General features: G+C 56.3%; 3 protein-coding genes across 3 annotated transcripts; all 3 read left to right on the top strand.

Moving 5' to 3' along the window:
* Positions 1-7032: 7032 nt before the first annotated feature.
* Positions 7033-11655, top strand: CkaCkLH20_04176 (uncharacterized protein; the record flags this gene model as incomplete). The annotated part of the gene is made up of 1 exon (XM_038886895.1): positions 7033-11655. One exon carries the CDS (start codon positions 7033-7035, stop codon positions 11653-11655), a length of 4623 nt encoding a protein of 1540 aa, XP_038747599.1.
* Positions 11656-12979: 1324 nt separating this feature from the next.
* Positions 12980-15090, top strand: CkaCkLH20_04175 (duf1741 domain containing protein; the record flags this gene model as incomplete). The annotated part of the gene is made up of 4 exons (XM_038886894.1): positions 12980-13285; positions 13390-13656; positions 13710-14047; positions 14103-15090. The coding sequence occupies 4 exons, from the start codon at positions 12980-12982 to the stop codon at positions 15088-15090; spliced, it is 1899 nt and encodes a 632-aa protein (XP_038747598.1).
* Positions 15091-17026: 1936 nt separating this feature from the next.
* On the top strand, positions 17027-17832 carry CkaCkLH20_04174 (iron-sulfur cluster assembly accessory protein; the record flags this gene model as incomplete). Its single annotated transcript, XM_038886893.1, has 2 exons — positions 17027-17723; positions 17795-17832. The coding sequence occupies 2 exons, from the start codon at positions 17027-17029 to the stop codon at positions 17830-17832; spliced, it is 735 nt and encodes a 244-aa protein (XP_038747597.1).
* Between the last annotated feature and the right edge of the window lie 353 nt (positions 17833-18185).

Here is an 18185-nt window from a genome sequence, read left to right as displayed (position 1 = left end):
TCCGTCAGTTGAAGGAACCGCTCGGGTGGCGGCGGGAAATGGGATCTTGGCTGCCACATCTGAAGACGTGGAGCTCGGAGACCCTTCCAAAGAAGACTCGGAGGCAAAGAGCGGGCACTGTGCGATTGTGTTTGAGACCTCTCGCCCCAGGACCCTTTGACGATCATTCTTCGACATTAAAGGTTGATCCCCGACAATGAGACTGAGGCCACGTAAGCGGCTCCAAAGACTTCAGATGATACGGACTTCTCTGTATCTGGCCTGCACAACCGACTTCATATCCGCGCTTGTGTCACAGGAAGTCAGCAGGAAACCAGCGTTTGTCGGCGGGGTTTGCATCCAATTAAGTTCATTCGCAGGTCATTCTCTTCCTTTGGAGCTGCCAGTGTGCTCGTTGGAGATACCTGGCGCATCTCTGGCATCTTCAAGTGACACTTGATTGGAACGAGATGAGACTTCATATGACCAACTGACACCGCAGCGCCTTCTGAGGAGTATCATGTTTCGCTTGGGAGACCGCAGCAGACTAGACAACCGTGTTGTTGAAGTAGCCTCAGAAGTGATGCAATCCATCCGAACTAAGTTCTGAAGCCAAATTCCGGTCTAGCAAGTCGACAGAAGTGTGTGTCATATACTACTACCGGAAGAGCAAAGTTTCGGGTATCTGAACAGACGACAAGCATAACCCAACAAGGCGAGTCGATCTGCACACATTGGTTCAGCGATATGCTCTTTTGATTCACGACGATGAGGTCGGGCAAAGGAGGCGAATGGTCATCTTCACCGTGCTTGGCTGTCTCGCCAGAAAACGAGAACTCCATCATTTTCCAGGAGTGGAGGACACATCTTCGCCGTCAGAGAAGTCGTACTGCCCCCCCTTCCTTTGACATGCAGTTAGCTGACAATCTGTCCAGCTGTCCCATGTTACACTCCTCGAGCTTATCTCTGGCCTGGCGTCAAAGACTTCCCTCCTACCTATGCATTTCGAGGCAACGTTGACAGCGGCGCTCCGTCTTCCCCGCGACGCAATACTACGACACACAAGTTAGTTGCAATGCTGTGTCTCGTGTCATCGTTTGACAACATACAACTTGGCCAGGCTGGCGGCGACACAAACGTGAGATGAATACGGCTCGTGCCACGGGAGATTTCTCCGCTGGATTACGGGGGAAACACCAGCCATTATGCCAACCCCTTTTACTTGCGTTGGCCCCGACTTGTCCTCGCAGCTGATTATTCTTTAGTGGCTGTCCAATAAAAAAGCATGTGCTTTATCATGAGGCGAGAAGGGGTTGCGAGGAATGATCAGCCTGGGCAAAAGCATCGTGGCCGAAGTATTCAGTGCCCGTATGAACGCTTGCCGTTGACCTCAAAATGACACGCCTCACAAAAGAAGCTACACGTCCTCGAGAGCAGAAGTCTGATGGCACGTCATATATCATTGCGATATGAAAGGTTCAGCTGGAAAAGACGGTAAGACGAGACACAGACGGGTTGCAACGGCAGCATCCCAGGAGGACATGCTGTGCAGCGATAGCACAACAACCTATTCTTAGACCAGACGATATTTGACAGCAACGTTGAACCCAGTGGTTGATCTGAACCAAGAAAAGCATAGACAGGATAAGCCTGAAAAGAAAGTATCCGGTGACAGTGGCGTCAGCCGCTGTATCGAAAATGACACCCTCGTGGGCAGCATGCAGAGCCGTTGAGATTGCGCCTGCAATGCTCGGCCGTTGACGACGACCGAAGCGCGCATGAGATATTGGTTTCCACGTTTTCCAAGCATGCTTATCGGCAAGACTAACTTCACACGCGTCAATCTCATCTCGGGTCAACGACTTGGATGTTCCGCCGCAGTGGCGCGCTGAGAGATTGTCAATTGCGACGAAATGGGTCGCGCAGGAAATGAGGCTCATCATCGTGACGGAAAAGTCGAAGCCATATTCCGCGATGTTATCAGCGCCGAAATTGCTTTTCTTTTCGGGCGCGCGGGATGTGTGATATCGAATGGCCCCCCCGGCGTTATCACAGGCCGCACCGGGGTACGGGTGTGGCTGATTTCTTCGATTCTGCAGGTCTCGCCCAGGGTTTTCCACAATCTGGGCGGCCGGCCAAGCGAAGAATGGCTCGCTGCAAATCATGTCGCTTATCGAAGGGTGGCTTTTGAGATTTGGCAATCTGCTCGCACGGGCGTCCAGACTTGGCTGTCGGCGATGCTATCGCGGATCCTGCGCATCTTCACATTGCGATTGGCAATGATGGCTGGCAGAGGTCCAACGGTGACAGCACATGCGGGGGAGGATCGTGTCCAATATCGAATGCCACGTCGACTGGACATTCCACTCTAACTTGCGAGTCAGGTGTCAAATGACACGAACGCATGGAGAAGAACTCTAAAAATTTGAAAAATTTCCCAGACTTTCCAACGGCCGGCAGTGGCTTGCTTGGGGACTCGGGAGCGGGAGCGGTCAAGACACGACTCGCATCTGAATAGCTGCGATCCACATAAACCGGGGGCTAGATGGGAGGATGAAGAGAGTTTAGGACAACGATCAGCATCGCGCGCCAGGCGCCGAGAGCACAGACTGCCAGCGCTGGTGTTTTGCCTGCCACGATATTTCTATTTTGCCCGAGAAGGGGCAGAGTCGCGCGACGCGAGGCTGGCGATGGCCCATGACGGGCGGTCAATCCGGCTCACCGGCGCCAGAGGCATGTTCAAAGCGAAAGACGGGGACGCTGGCCTCGTCTCGCAAGGCGCGTGTCGTCATTCTGCCTCGAAATTCGATGGAGACATAACGCGCAGGCCTAATCTGGACGACGAGTCCATGCGGGAGGATTGTAAGGAGCAGGCGAAATGTTCCGAGACGGTTTGACAGGCGGTGCCAATGCTGGACAGCGTGCCGTTGGCCGAACGGATGGGCAAGTGAAGGAGCTTGGCCTGGCGAATCGAGATGTTGATGATTGGAACGGCAGGGGGGCGATGAGTGAACGGGTCCATGGCCTGGGGGCTAGAACCGACGCTGGGGAACGGTTTGGGTGCCCAAAAACAAGTTTTTGGAGGCTTTGTAAGTGCCGCGAGCGCCGAACGAACGAACGAACGCCTCTCTCCTCCCGAAGACGGTGTGGCCCGGCTGGGTGTCACGGATTTGCGGCTCGTCCGTCTTTCTCGTCCTCGAATCGAACCATTGGAATTTGTTTCTTGGGAGTGGCGCTTGCGTCGTCTTGGGATGGCTTCTTTGTGGAGTTGAGCCACGCGGCGGTTGGTCCTTGGGGGCTGTGTGGCGGCGTGCGTGCGTGGAGCTTGGGAAGGGAAGGGGAGGATTTGTTCGGGCCAGGCGGTGGTGTGTGTTGTCCGGTGTTGGCTTTGCCTCCGGAGGGCTGGGCTTGGTTGGTTGGCCGATGCCGCGTGGGTGAGATGAGGTTGGATCTTGGGGTGGTATTTTCTGACGACCTGCTGTGAGGCTTGGAACATGGGTCACGAGTCCGAGTGTTGGGGGAGACGAGAGCTGCAGCAATCGGCAGCGTCAAGGGCGGAAGAGAAGGACTGGGAGAACACGCCATCGAGATTCATCGTCACTCTCGACTGCCCGAAGCACTCGTGAGAAGGTTGCGGTGAGTCGGGATATTTCCTTCTCGGCAGAGGACGAGGCAAGACAAGCTTAATGGAGTCTGGATGGAGTTCGCGGTGGGGAAGGCGGGACAGGAACGGGAGTCGCGGCGCTGCATTATGACGATGTCGAAGCCGCTTTCTGACCGTTTTTGATTGCGGTTTGTCTGTAGTGTCGTCCGCTTCATCCACATTTGCTTAGAGGTCGATTTCCTCGGAGCTTCGGCTCGAGGCGAATTTCTGTACGACTGGGCAGTGAGTCCGGGACTTTTTTGGAGCAGAGTATCCGTACACAATCGTCACTTCAGGATTTAGACACGCGGGAAATAAAAAAGAACCGGGTCTGCTGTCGCGTGAGGTAAGAACTGGAGTAAATCGCATCGGGTTCTGCGGAGCAAGCAAGCAAGTGGCATTTCTAAGATGGAGAGGATTTGGGATGAGTGAGACAACAGGCGGCGGCGGCGGCCCCACGACCACATGTCTCTTGTGTGTGGATTTTGTGGTTTCGCCCGGCCCGCGACGTCTTAGGACGGATTGGATGGGTAATGGAGAGAGAAAGGTAAGGTAAGGCAAGCCAAGGTGGGATAGCACCGACGGACGAAACGAACCGACTTGGCCTTTTGCGAATGTCGGGATGCCGATTGTGAGTGGTTTAGATGTCGCATTGTTCCTTTTCTGAGCGAGAAGCCGGTTTGGGATGGGGGTTGGTCTTCGGTGAGCTTTTGGTGTTGGTGTTGGTGCTGGCACGGCCCAATGTGAGTGGTGGTGACGGGTAAATTGGCGCTGGTTGTGTGTGTGTTCGCTCTGTCGCTCGCTCGCCCGTGTGTAGTGTGTAGGGATATACGATGGCTGTACAGAGTTAAGTGCGTGTCTGTCTGACTGACTGACTGGCGGGATGGGATGGGATGGGCTGGGGTGCATGTCATGTAGCGCAGGATTTTGGGGACGTGGTTGACTGAGATGGTGCGAAGGTGAGTTTGTGTCTCGTGATTTGGCAGCGTCCTGATAAGAGATGCGATGCGGAGGAATCGTATCGAGTCTAGCCACCGCGGGGAGATGGCCATCTAGCACTTTCATCCCATGTGCCATCTTACGCCGGTGTTCTCTCATAAGGCTACGTCTAGTCCGTCCGATGAATCTGTTGTCAGTTGTGTGTAGCTCTCGTCTGTAGCCACGACATCACCTCCGGCAACAGTCACGATAATACGGGAAATAGACTCATCTCGGTCATCAACCTGACTCTTACACGATTCACGAAAAACTCTCTCAGAGTGTTTTCTCTCTCTACTCATCAAATCTCCGCCCTCCCAACGACCCGGCCAACGGGGAAAAGGGAAAAACCAATCCAGCAAGTTCAGTCCAGCGTCTCCTCTCACCGTCGCATACCTTATGGATCCCGGCCGTCCGCGGTAACCCCTGAAATAATACGGATATCTTTTTTCTGAGTCTCGTCCTGCGCAAAACGACATCATCCTTACGATACGGTGCCTTACGGGGGGACCTAGGTAGGGAGCCACCTTCCCAGAAACCCAGTTTTTCGGGCGTCCGTCCGTGTGAAGGAACGACGAGCCCCTGGTTCTACGGATACCGCAGTTTTCTTCTTTTGCGACGAAGAGGCTTTTTTTTCGTCGGTATTCTTTGCTTTTTTCGTGTTGCTGGTTGGATGAAAGGCACGGCACGCATCCCCGGCTTGAATCCCGATTCCGAGGAAATGGAGTCTGCAACGAGGCGGGAATAGGAAGCTATCCGAAGAAGTCATCCGTCTCGGACGAAGAGAGAAGTCATTATTCTTCTCTCCGGCATCGTCATCTCCTGGCCGCCGTCGTCGCGTGGTCCACCACCACACCCCGTCTCCATCTGCTCTCTCCCCACGACAACGATCCAGGGGACCGCCTTGCTTCCGCGCACCTGTCAACGTCTCGTAATTTGTTTTAGCCTTTTTTACGAATTACGTCTCTCGGATCTTTCTGGTGTGTTGTTATTTTTCTTACTCTTTCATCTTTTTTCTACCCTGGATATATCGAAATTGACAACGTCTCGTCATCCGCAGATAATCCGAACACAACTCACGCGCGGCTTACACACTCGTCGCAAGGTCCAGGGCACTTCTAGAAAAAAGAAGTGTCGAGGTTTTTCTCGTATTTGAAGACGGGAGCATCCACCCGTCCAAATTATACGTACGGGACCTGAGAAAACTAGCTTCAGAGCTTGAGCCTGGGAGAATCTGGACCTCTACCTACTTGCTGCTGCCTTTGTCCCGTATCAACACTTTCTTTGTTGTTTGCCGGCGGATGCATCTTTATCGGTGCGTACCTAATCCCTCTCTCTTTCCCTTTTCCGTATCATTCAGTCCCCTTGTCAGTCCTTTGATTGTCTACCTACCTACGGTGTCGATGGTTTTCTTCTTGAATGCCACACCACCACCCACCCCGGCAAGCTTGTTCATCTGTCCGTCCCCCCAATCTTACTCTTATCTCATCCATCTCTGGGGTGTGTTGTGTGTCTGCGAGTAAGACGGCAAGACGTGTCTGTCGAACACACCTTACACACTCGACCTGGAGTTGGGAGAGTGTCACCCACGATTCGATCTGCATTCAGATACACACTGGACCGGCCTGGCCCAGACCTTCGAGGGGGGGCCCTGTCCGTCTGCCCACCAGCGCTATCGACATCCCGTACTCTGTATGGAAACTGGATCGAATCTGGGTGCCCACATCACCACCACCACCGCTGCCACTTCCAACACACAAGCATCCATAATATCTGCACACCCCCCGGAAGAGCTATTGGATCTTTTTTTCCTTTCTTGATTCTATTTTTCTTTCCTTCCCTCGGAAAAGTATCACGACTCACATTCATTTATATCTTCAGACGCCTGTAAAGGTATCTCGACTCAAAGGTCATTCCTTTTCGTCTCTTGTTCGGCGTCTCGAGGAAAGAGAAGTCGAAACGAAACACGCACACGCACACGCACGCGAGCCCGCCGCAGCTTACACCGCGCGGATGCTACCACGAGGCCCTCGTCGGCAATCCTCCACGTTTCGCGCCATACGTCACTGCTCCCGACCCTGCAGCTGAAGGAAGAAACGGAAAGAGAGGACGTAAAAAAAGGGTTCACCGACACGAGGGCAAGCAAATGCGCATCACCAAGCAGAAGAATAGCTACGGGACAAGAAAAGAAGGACAAACGACAAACCGAGCTTGAGCAATTGCAACACCAAACCGCACCTGCACCGCTGCGCTTGGGTCGCATCTCGGAAACGCCGTCCCAAGATCACCATCGACCATCACCAGCGGCCCCCGTCCGAACTCGAGTCGCAAGCCAGGAACACTGACAGCAAACTCCAAACGGGAAAAAAAAATCCCCCTTGCTGCAACTTAGGCACCGACCGTCGAGGGGCTCTTGCGACAAACCAAACCAGATGGCGGGCTACAGATCGGTCCGCAGGTCCTCGACCTCGTCGGCGGGATCGGACTACTACGACGACAACGATGCACACACGGCCGCAGGATCAGGAGTGGCAGCTGTCAGCGCGGCAGCAGGCTCGAGAAACAACAACCGCACGACCGAGTCCTCGTCGCAGCCGTCTATATCCGCCACCGCGACCCCGAGTCCGTTGAACTTTTTGTCTCTGGCCGAGCCGACTTTTACGCCTCTGTCTATGGACAGCGACCTGTTTCCCGACGATCACGAAAAGAGCGAGAGGAGGAATTGGAAGAGCGACGACAGCCCGAGTCCCGATAAGCAGGCCGAACGAGAGAGAGCGACTGCGACTGCGAGTACTACATCACCATCATCACCGCCCGCTGCTGGAAAGGGGGCGTCTGCCGGGGTGTCTTCGTCGTCGCCGCCCAACACGAGGTCTGATTCAGGTTTAATTTTGAACGACGGCGCGACGGAAGCCATGCGAGTACCACATGTGTCTGCATCAGCTGCACCAGCATCATCATCGTCACCGTCAGGGGCGGTGGTGTCGTCGGCGGTGCAGGAGAAGGAACAAAATGTCTCGGGTGCAGGCCATGTGGATGTAACGACACAAAAAAATACGGATTATCCTCAGCCCAGCCAAGATAACAGGAATGCAACCGCAGACCGGGAGGGAGAAGTAGCACCAGGAAAGGGAGAAGAAGACGAGGAAGAAGACCAAGAAGACGAGGACGCAATCTCGCGTATGAACCCGCGGCAGCGCTATGCCGGCTCGACACCGCTGTCTCTCGATCCGCTGCAGGTGGCCAGGGGCAGCAGTGCCGCTACAGACACTACAGCCGCTACAACCAACACCACCAGCGCCAGCGCGTCCCCCAAATCCCCGGCCCAGTCCCAATCAGGCCCATCTCGATACCACCGCGCTTCCACTTCTGCGTCCGCTTCTCCTCCTCTTCAGGTTCAGCCCATCGCACCCCTGGCTCTGCGGACGAAAAATATCGCCCAAAATAATAACCAAGTCTTCGCCGCCCAGAATACGAGTTCCGCCATTACGAGCCCCCTCTCGGCTGCATCCCACACCTCGCCGTCCACCGTACTGTCTGCCCCGGCTGCATTCACCCGCCAACAATCCACCTCGTCCCTGCGATCGAACAGCAGCCTCATCTCCCAGATCCAGGACACTTTGCAGCAACAGCAGCAGCAGCAACAATCGAGAAGTCGGTACCGTCATCGCCACTCTTCGTCGGGCTCCAGCATCGTCCAGCCCGTCCCGAAACCAATCGTCCGCACGGCGTCCAACTCCAATACAGACATCCTCAAACACCCCGTCCCCGATCTCAACTGTCGCTCAGGCGCCTACGTCGGCAACGTCGCCGCCCTCGAAAAGACGGCCGAGCGCCTGTCCATGACCAGCTCCATCGAGGACGCCATCCGCGACCTGCATGGGGAACTGAAACGCTCCGACTCCCGCCGCTCCTCCATCCTCGCCGCGAGCGTCGCCGCCGCATCCCAATCCCAGTCCCAGTCCCCGATCGACGAGTCCTCGGCCCAGCCCGGCCCCCTCCGCGTCATCCCTCCCGTCGCCGCCTCCATCGTCGAACTCAACAACGCCGCCCGCCTCGGCGGCTACTCCCCCAGCGGCTACGTCATGTCGCCCAACCACTCCCTGACCGGCCGCCTGCGTTCCGGGTCCAAGAACTCGGCGAGCGGGAGGCCCGAGATCGATGTCGATGCCATCCTGTCGCGTCACGGCTCCGGCAAGGGATCTACGAGGAGCGCGAGGTCTGGCAAGCCTTCGCTGGCTGAGATTGCCGAGTCAGAGCCTGTTGCTTTGACGCAGCGGGCGCTCGACGACGCTGATCGGGCACCGCTTGCCGACGACGATGCTACGATCCGGCGACCCAATACCCATTACGAAGAGAACGGCGGCAGTACCTCATACAACGTTGGTGGCCATCTGGGCCAGGATGAATCTGGGCTTGGATTGGATTTTGGCGGTGGTGACAGGCGAGATTCCGAGGACAGGCCAGCAACGCCAAGATCAACAGCCACCTTCGACCACAAGAACGCTTTCGACGACTTCGATGGTGTGCACTGCCAACCAGACCAGTACTCTGAACGCGGTGGCTATGGCTACGACTCTCGTGAGCAAAGCGACGGCGAATTCCACGATATGCCGCCGCCCGTGCCCCATACCATGCCGATGCCCGAAATCCCAGAGCCACCATTCGAGCCGGAGCCTCGACCCATGCCTCGCGCGCCGAGGGCCACCCAAGTCAGGCCGCAGTCGTACTTTGACGAGCTTACAGGCCAGGAGATGCTCTACTACCCTGCCCGCGTGCCGGCAATGCTCAACCTGCCGCCCAAGCTGTCTAGGAAGCCCAAGGCTGATGTGCGGAATGCGAGACACTCCAAGGTCCTGCAGGCCATGGGCCACCCTGGTTTCGGCAAGGCCGAGTACCTCCCGCAAGACCCCGAAGCAGCGCCCGTGAGAGAGTCCAAGATGTGGCTACCCGATCCGCTTGCTGGTCACGGTATGTCGACGTTTGGCGATGATATCGACGGGCAGCGATCTGGAGGCACATCCATCAGAGAGCCCACCGCGGCTGTCGAGTCTGAGACGCCTGCCGGGCAAAAGGATGGCCTCCTCGCACGCGACGAGGATGAGATGCCGCAAGCGCCTCCGCCTACCCAGCAGCGCCGCAAATCCAAGATGCCCAAGGCTGCCGATCTCCCTCCCCAGCTGCGTGCGAGCGCCTTTTTTGATCTGCCGTCCACGACGCCTCAGATTGAAATGAAGGACGGTTCGGCCATGGCGACGCTGGAGAGCATCCTGGATGCATCCGCAAACGCCCCCGTCAGCGCGTTCACCGACCACGCCTTCGCTGGCAAGCTCGGCTCCGAGGTGTACGGTGCGGACAGCAAGAAGAAGCGCAAGTCTATGGCCCCAGGAGCCCTCCTGCCCGAAGAGCACATTGCCGCGGCGCAGAAGAAGAAGGGCATTTTGCCTTTCGGTAAGAAGTCGGCCGACACTTCGAGAGCCAACTCGATGGCCCAGAACGATGAGAACAAAGCCCTGTCCGACAACGTCGACGGTGAGCCGAGGAAATCCGGGGAGAAATCCGACGATGAAGAGGAGGAGGAAGAAGAGGATGAGTTCGCTCATGTTCTCGACGGGCCACCCACTACGCTGCTTGCGGAACTTCAACTGCGCAAGTACCAGCAGAAGATGCGCACGCAGATGCCCAACAGTACCATTCCTGGTGGCATGCACTCGACGCTTCTCGAACTGGACGCCGTCGCTGAGGCGCAGAAGAGGCACCGCGAGAAGAAGAAGATTGCCCTCGCCTGGGAGGACGGCGCCAACGACGAGAAAGAGAGCTCCGATGATGAAGAGGTGCCTCTGGGTGTCTTGTATGCCAACCAGGGCGTCGTGGCCGACCGCAACCGTCCTATTGGTTTGATGGAGCAACGCGAGATGGAGGAGAACGAGCCCCTCAGCTCGCGTCGTGCTCGTCTGACGGGACAACCCACGCCTGCAAGGACGTTGAGGCCACAGAAGAGTGCGCTTACACTGAATGCCGGGTTGAGCCAGCTTCATCTCAACCGCATGCCCTCTGCAGAGCACGTTATGCCTCGAGAAGAATCCGACGAGGAAGAAACAGGCGAGACGCTGGGTGAGCGCATGCGCCGACTCAGAGCGAAGGAAGAAGCCGACCACAACAACCTCCCCAAGGCTCGCCCTGTCAGCCAAGCATTCTCCGTTGAGATGCTCAACCAGTTTGGAGGTGGCGACGAGAACAAGGACGAAGATAAGGGCAAGGAGAAGGAGGTTCCGCCTGAGGAGGAAACGCTCGGTCAGCGCAGGAAGAGACTGCAAGCTGAGCGCGAAGCCCGCGAGCGCGAGATGATGTTCGGCGGCGGTATCCAGCCGGCTGAGGTTCCGCCTCTGCGCAAGCAACACAGTCTCGCCGACGTTCTTGCCAGCCACCCGATCATCGAGAACCCCGCCGCGAAGGACCACGTCAGGCTCCAAGAAGAGGAACGCAAGGTCAAGGCCCAAGAGGCCAAGATGGCCGCCGTCCGCGCGCAGATGCCGACGAGTCTCGAAGGACCTAACACGGTACGCACTGGCGGATACAAGAACGGGCAATTCAACGACGGCACGGGTGGCACCGGCGGTAACGGCACCGGAGGACTCATCGACAACGTGCGGTCCTCGAATACCGGCCTCGGTGTCAGCATGGCGCCCGGCTGGAACCGATCTAGCGTGGCTTTCAGCAGCTACGGCGCGCCGATGCAGATGCCGCAACAGCAGCAGCAGCCCGCGTACGGAGGGCTTATCGGGCAGGCTGGCGTCAATCAGATGGCCAACAAGCCGACGATGGCATCTGGTTACGGTGGCTACGCTGCTGGCGGCATGGGCGGAATGAACGGCATGAACAATATGAACATGAACCCATACGGTGGTGGCATGCCGATGCAGATGCAGCCGATGGGGATGAACATGGGCATGCAGCAACAGATGACGCCCATGCAGATGCAACAGATGCAGATGCAGATGCAGCCGGGGCAGATGCAGTCCATCGAGCGCTGGCGGCAGAGCATCCATCACTAGCCGTGAAGCCATGGACCGCGACCGACTACGGTCGCGACTACCTTACCTATACAAATAATACGGCGATCTCAGATGGTCTGTACATAGAGATACACACTGGCATTGCGAGGGGCGTTGGAAACATGTTTCTTTTGTTTTATCCGGGGGATACAGAGTACAGCAAAGCAAGCATACAAGCATTGAAGGTGGATGGATGGGAAGGAGGGACTTGGGTACCAATTGCATAGTAATTGCGAGAGCGATGGTTTAGTTGTTCCGTCATGACGGCAAGTCGTTCAGACGTTGTATAGATATACACGGAGAAAGGAGAGAATTTCTTGATAAAACTGTTGTCATCCTTACTGGCATGTGACTCTGAAGCCGTATTGGGATCATCGTGATGTGATGTCCCGACGGTTATTGACCCGAGATAGGCCCCGTGGATACGGATACGGACCTGCGGGTTAATAATAGCAACCAACATTAGCGAAAGAACATCCCGCTGGTCGGTCGTCTTACACTGGTAACACTGCGCGTGGTCGGGAACGCCTAGAACTTCGATGCTTCCCACCTCAGCCCTACGCCCTCTTTTTTATTCCCCAAGGGGCTTGGGAACGGGAATTATGATGCGCCCGTGCATGAAACGGACCATGGATAATTCTGGTGCTGGACAAGTGTCCCGAACTTTTTGGAGGCAACCCGGGTGCTCGAGGCATGTGCTTGATTGCTCTGTGTGTATAGACTGCCATTTCGCACGGTGACTATCACCTTGATAACGTGGAGACGTACCGTTCGAGACTGATAACAGCACGGTGCCGACACCCCTGAGCTAGACTGGGGACCTTTTATCTTTTTTTTATCGGACCGCGTATCGCAGGCCCATTTACGTAGCTCGTTGCGCGTCCGGACCGAACATCTGGTCGCACTCCCCATATACTCGATCGCTTCCAATCCGCCCGTTTCTCGATACGACAGACGTAAACGAAAGGCTACCTCCTACGACACCATACCACCGAATCCTAGTCTTGGGAAGACGGAAGCCATTGGAGGGGTGAAAGGGAATGGAGGCATCACCGCTCACGAGACAACCTCCGCCAGAGGTGTTCAAGCCCAAGATCGTACAGCTGTACGAGAGTCTGTTCAAGGTTGGTAGAGCTCCCCCATGCACACACACTTGCTTTCTCGGTCGAGACAATCGGCGCAATCAGGCTTGGAAGCGTGCTAACCCAATGATCTCTGTAGGTGCGTGATGCGTGTTTCCTCTCGATAGTCGTTGCCGGAGCGAGTTCCTGCGCCGAACGAGCTCCGGCTCCGCGATTCCCGGTCTTCCCGACGATTTGACCGATTGCGAATTGTCCAATCCCAAATTCCTCCCGCTGTTTACTTGCTCCTCCGCACGAGCTCGACCTCCTACACGCCGACCGAATTACTGACACACGCACGCAAGGACGTCGACGAAGATGAGCGCTCCGAGGGCTTCTGGCGCGAGTTCTTCCTCCTCCGGCCCGACCGCGCGGCGCTGAGGAGGATCCTGGACGGGCTGGGGCCGGCGGATATGCTCGCGCTCGAGGAGCACACGAGGGAGCTCTTCTCGAGGGCCGTCGTCGCGGTCAAGAGCGGGCAGGGCGTCGCGGATCTACATGCGCTGGATGTAAGTCGCCGTCAACACCCCCCTTTTCTAGGGCATGCGCGGAGAGGAGGACAATGGCGCAGGGCCTGGGAGATAGATGGCGGTGGTCGCTGACGATGGGACAGACACTTAGCATATTCCTCTGCTCGGCCCTCTCGAAAAAGTACGCCCATCCTAGTTCCGACGTCATCAACGTTCTCGCCGGGATCGACCACGTCGATACGATCTTCACGGACTTCGTCGGCGCTTTGGACCAGATTATACGCGGGAGCAAGAGCTTGGAATTACGGCAGAAGGCTATCGAAGTCGTGCTGGCTGTCACGGCCGGCGCGTATCAGACGAGTCTGTTGACGTATTTCATCCAGCGCGACCTCTTCCCTGCCGTGATGAAGGTATGCCGTGGTCCCCCTTGGTTTTTCAGGTTCCGTGACGCTGACAGGAGCAGTTCATCCAAGACGCCGACTCCACGACCCGCATCTTCAACGCCTTTACCCTCCTCGGCCTGCTGGCCAACTACAACAAATTCGAGTTCCAGAACCCGTACCAGATGCGCCTGAACGACTTCGTCAACGAGGCGACCATACGCAAAATCATACGCTGCGTCGGCGAGACGTGTCAGAACCTGAGGACGCAGTACCTCGACGTCCAGGAGGACCTGCCGGAGGGATGGTCGCTGAACGGGACGTTGCGGATGATCGGGCTGGGCGCGGTGGCCAGGGGGCCCAAGCCGGAGAAGAAGCCGGTCTACGACGCGGAGACGATGAAGACCATGTTCACAAGCCTGTAAGTCCCCACGTGAGACGAAGTCTTGTGTGGCGGATGCTAACGAAAGGCACAGACCCGGCGAGGAAGCCGCCGTGTTACTCGCGACATACGACTTCACACACGCGAACAAGCTCTTCTGCTTCAACCTCGCGACCTTACCCCCCGAAAAGGGTCAAGAACAGCCCCTCGCGGCCTTCACCTCCCTCACCTCCTACCTCCTCCAGCACGCGCACCTCTCGGAGCGGACGACGCACTACTCGCACCTCAACCTGATGGTCTTCCGGCTCCTCATCGAGGACCCGGTCCTCTGCAAGCGGATATGCAGCGACGAGAGCAAGACGACCGTGCGGCTGTGTCGGCAGCGCCAGCCGTACCTGCCGCTGGTGCGCGGGGAACGCATGCTCGCGACGGCGGTGCTGGACACCATGGTCGACGGGATCACGCACAACCTGCGGCGGCGGCTCGACGTCGGCATGTACACGCTCTGCGTGGGCATCGTGCTGCGCGTGGTGAGCTACCTGTCGCGCAGCCGGACGCGGGTGGCGTACCACTGGGCGGACCTCTTCCGGGCGCTGCTGAACCTGGTCAAGTTCCTGACCACGTACGTCGCGGACCTGCGGGACCTGGCGCAGGTCGACCTGCTGGTCGACAACGTGGTCAACCTGCTCGCGCTGTCGCTGTCGGCGGGCGAGGCGTTCCTCCCCGGCCCCGCGGCGTACGACGACCTGTTCTACAAGGTCGTCGAGACGGGGGACACGCTGCTGAAGTTCAAGGAGAGCTACAAGCTGGGCAAGAGGCAGAGCAACTCCATCGACACGCTCATCAGCGTGAGCACGCACTACAAGGAGCTGTTGGAGGGCGGGCGGAAGAAGGGGAACCTGACGAGCGTGGAGGTGACGGAGGTGATTAAGCAGGGGTACGAGACGTTGAGTATCCAGGCCAAGGAGGGGCTGGATACGTGGGAGCGGTATAGGGAGGCGGACGAGAGGACGTTGTTGAAGAAGATGGCGAGGGCGGCTGTGGCGGATGTCAGGGCTGTTGTTGAGAGGGGAGGGGGGTGATGGTGATGGGGGCTGAAGGTGGGAGGTAGATTGTATGATATTAATGACACTGGGATGATTCTAATGAGTTGGATGTGTATGTGAGGTTGATGCTCTGGGACGGTGCATTTAGAATGGAGCCACGGTTTTGGAGTTATGCCATTTCTTGTTTATTCAGGGACGAATACTTGGAAAGCGACGACGGATAATGACCAGAGCTAGCGACGAGGACACCACCACCAATGACGGCCAGTTCTTCTCCTAGTGGGTTCCAACGCGCAACTCCAGTTCGTCGGAATGCCTCTGAAAGTAACGGTTGAAGTTGATCTGCGACCGCTCTTGTGCGGTCGAGACAGGACCTCCAGTCTTTCTTCTGTCTCTTATGGATCTCTTTTGGGTCTGCGCCGTCGGGGCGGTCTCTCTTGGACGAGCCAGGGAGAATCCAACTGGCTCCAAAATTCTGGGGACCCAGGAGTTCAAGTCCATCGGGTCTGGTCCGCGTTGCACGAAGTACTTGTCGATTACGATTTGGATTATATGTCGCAGGACTGGAATTTGTTATTTTGGCGCTTTCTGGGATGGTGGTGAGTATATTCTGGAAGGCGCGGGACGGAATGTTCTTTAAATCATCCCACTTGCTGCAAGCTGCCATCTTTTCGAGTGAGAGATGGAGGAGGAGGTTGCGGTGGGCGTATATGTGAATTGCTGCGATCATGTAGCCGTGATTCAGCCCTGCTTGGTTGCACGCCCTCCAAACCGCCACTCTGATAGAGTCGTCGTTGAAGTTGACTTCATTGCGCCGCATTCGCTCAATGAGTTGGAGTGGTACGGAATTATGTCACTCCACGGCTGTCGTTCCTGGTCGAATACTCGGCAAGTGGCTGCGGATAAAACCCAGAGGCAACATCAGAGGTGGTGGGAAGCAGCAAGAGCAGTGGGGACAGAGTTGTGAGGATTAGTGCTACAGAGAAATGGCCAGGGAGAAGTTGTACTTGGTCATCTTCTCTTTCAGAATGATGCATACGTCGTAAACCAACTCGGCTTCGTGGACTCAATATGAGCTCTTCATGGGTTCTTAAGGTTGAGTTCGGAGGTAAATTGTATGATATCAACAGCACTGTCATGATTCGAATAAGTGGAGTTTACAACTTTGATCGGGATGGGTTTGCGGTTGTACGAAGCCGTATGCTAGAAAAGAACTTGAGTGTGGGGTGATTTTCTACCGAGTTACAATTGTGGATGAGGTTGATGATTGGGATTCTACTTTTAGTATTGCGGTTGAATACTTGAAGAGTGATGATAAGTGACAAGGGAAACAATAGAGATGATGAGCAAGAACAAAGGCAATAATAGAGGTGGTTCCTAGACTCAATGCGAGCCCTCCTTCATCAAGGTTGAACACCTCAATTGCTCGGTAGCAGCCGAGAGAGCCTTCTGAGTTTTCAAGCAAACCATGCTTCACCTGGAAACCAACTGAGTAATGCTGCTGAGCTCCTCAATGTGTCAAGATAGTCTCCGAGGGCTTGGGGTTGAGGTAAGACAAGAATTGAAGAGTCATTGCGGCTGCTTTGTCATGCCCACCGACCGTTGACAAATTGATGGCCTCTGATTGGCCGACAGGATCAGCTTACCGAGACGCAGTGGCCATGTCATAGCCGCGCCACGGGGACACCCAACAATCCTGTCAAATGACCAATGACCCCAGGGCCCCAGCTTGGGTGTTTGCTTTGCGATGCTCCGAGGCTGCTATTGGCAATCATCCACCCGATCAACCGACCGACTTTTGCAGCAAACATCCTCCCAAACCACCTTTTCCTTTCGTCACCCTCGGACGACCAACTTCTCTCTCCCACCTAATTCTATTTGATCCTGCAAATACCCGACTTTTCATAGCGCAGTGAACGTCTCGGCTTCATCAACAAACAACGCAAAAAAAGCAAACTCCACATACCACAAGATGAACGCCCCGAGGATACTCACCCGGCTGGCGATCCGCCGCTCCTGCACCGCGATGCATTGCGCACCGTCATCACTCGCCGCCGGAGCCCGTCGCGCATACGGCAGCCCGTCCTTCCAATCCTACCCTCTCTACCCAAACAACGCTCCCCCGCCACCCCGAACCGACGGCGCCGAGGGCTCCATCGCGCAGCCGGATGCTCTTCCGAAGGTCAACGAGACGAGACCGCCCAAGATGTCCCAGCTGTCCGCGCACCAGCCGAGTCCCTCTACGACTACGACGACGACAACAAATGCCTCTACCACCACCACCACCACCACCACATCAACAGCCGCCACCCCGACACCCACAACGACAACGTCATCAGCACCAGCCAAGCCCACCCGCCCACGCTCCAAGCTCCGCGCGCGCAAGGCGGCTATGAAGCTCACCCCCGCGGCCGTCGAGCAGCTTCGTGCCCTGCTGGACCAGCCCGAGCCGAAGCTGATCAAGGTCGGCGTGCGCAACCGCGGGTGCTCGGGGCTGGCGTACCACCTCGAGTTCGTGGAGAAGCCCGGCAGCTTCGACGAGGAGGTGGTGCAGGACGGCGTCAAGGTGCTGATTGACAGCAAGGCGCTGTTCAGCATCATCGGCAGCGAGATGGACTGGGTCGAGGACAAGCTCAGCCAGAGGTTTGTGTTCAAGAACCCGAATATCAGTGAGTACCCTTCTTTGCCCCTCCGCTCAATGAGGGTGATGGTGGATGAGCATTGACTAACGATTGAACAGAGGAAGAATGTGGTTGCGGAGAGTCGTTCATGGTATGAGCAGCGGCTTAAATGACCAAAGCGCTGCGTTTGTTGGCGGGCTACCTAGACTGGCTGCATCACATACATACACTTCTTCATCACTGTAGACTTTCACTATAGATTGAGAGCCTAGTCGGTGGACGGCATCGGCATTGTACAAAGTGCCGCAGCGTCGTGTACATCACGCTCTATTCCGAGCATCAAATTAGGGGGCTTTAAGGGACGGCATTGGGAGGCGTTTAATTAGGTGTAATGATACCTACGAAAAGACCTAGATCATATCAAGTCTAGGCGAGAATCAACAATATTTGTCGAATGTCACGTTCGATCATCAATACAATCGATGTGTCCGTTAAATATGGCCTCAAATT

The sequence above is a fragment of the Colletotrichum karsti genome (genome assembly GCF_011947395.1).
Source record: "Colletotrichum karsti strain CkLH20 chromosome Unknown Scaffold11, whole genome shotgun sequence".
Taxonomy (NCBI): Eukaryota; Fungi; Ascomycota; class Sordariomycetes; order Glomerellales; family Glomerellaceae; genus Colletotrichum; species Colletotrichum karsti.
The sequence above is the reverse complement of the archived record's forward strand: the minus strand, read 5'-3'. Positions and strand labels throughout refer to the sequence as shown.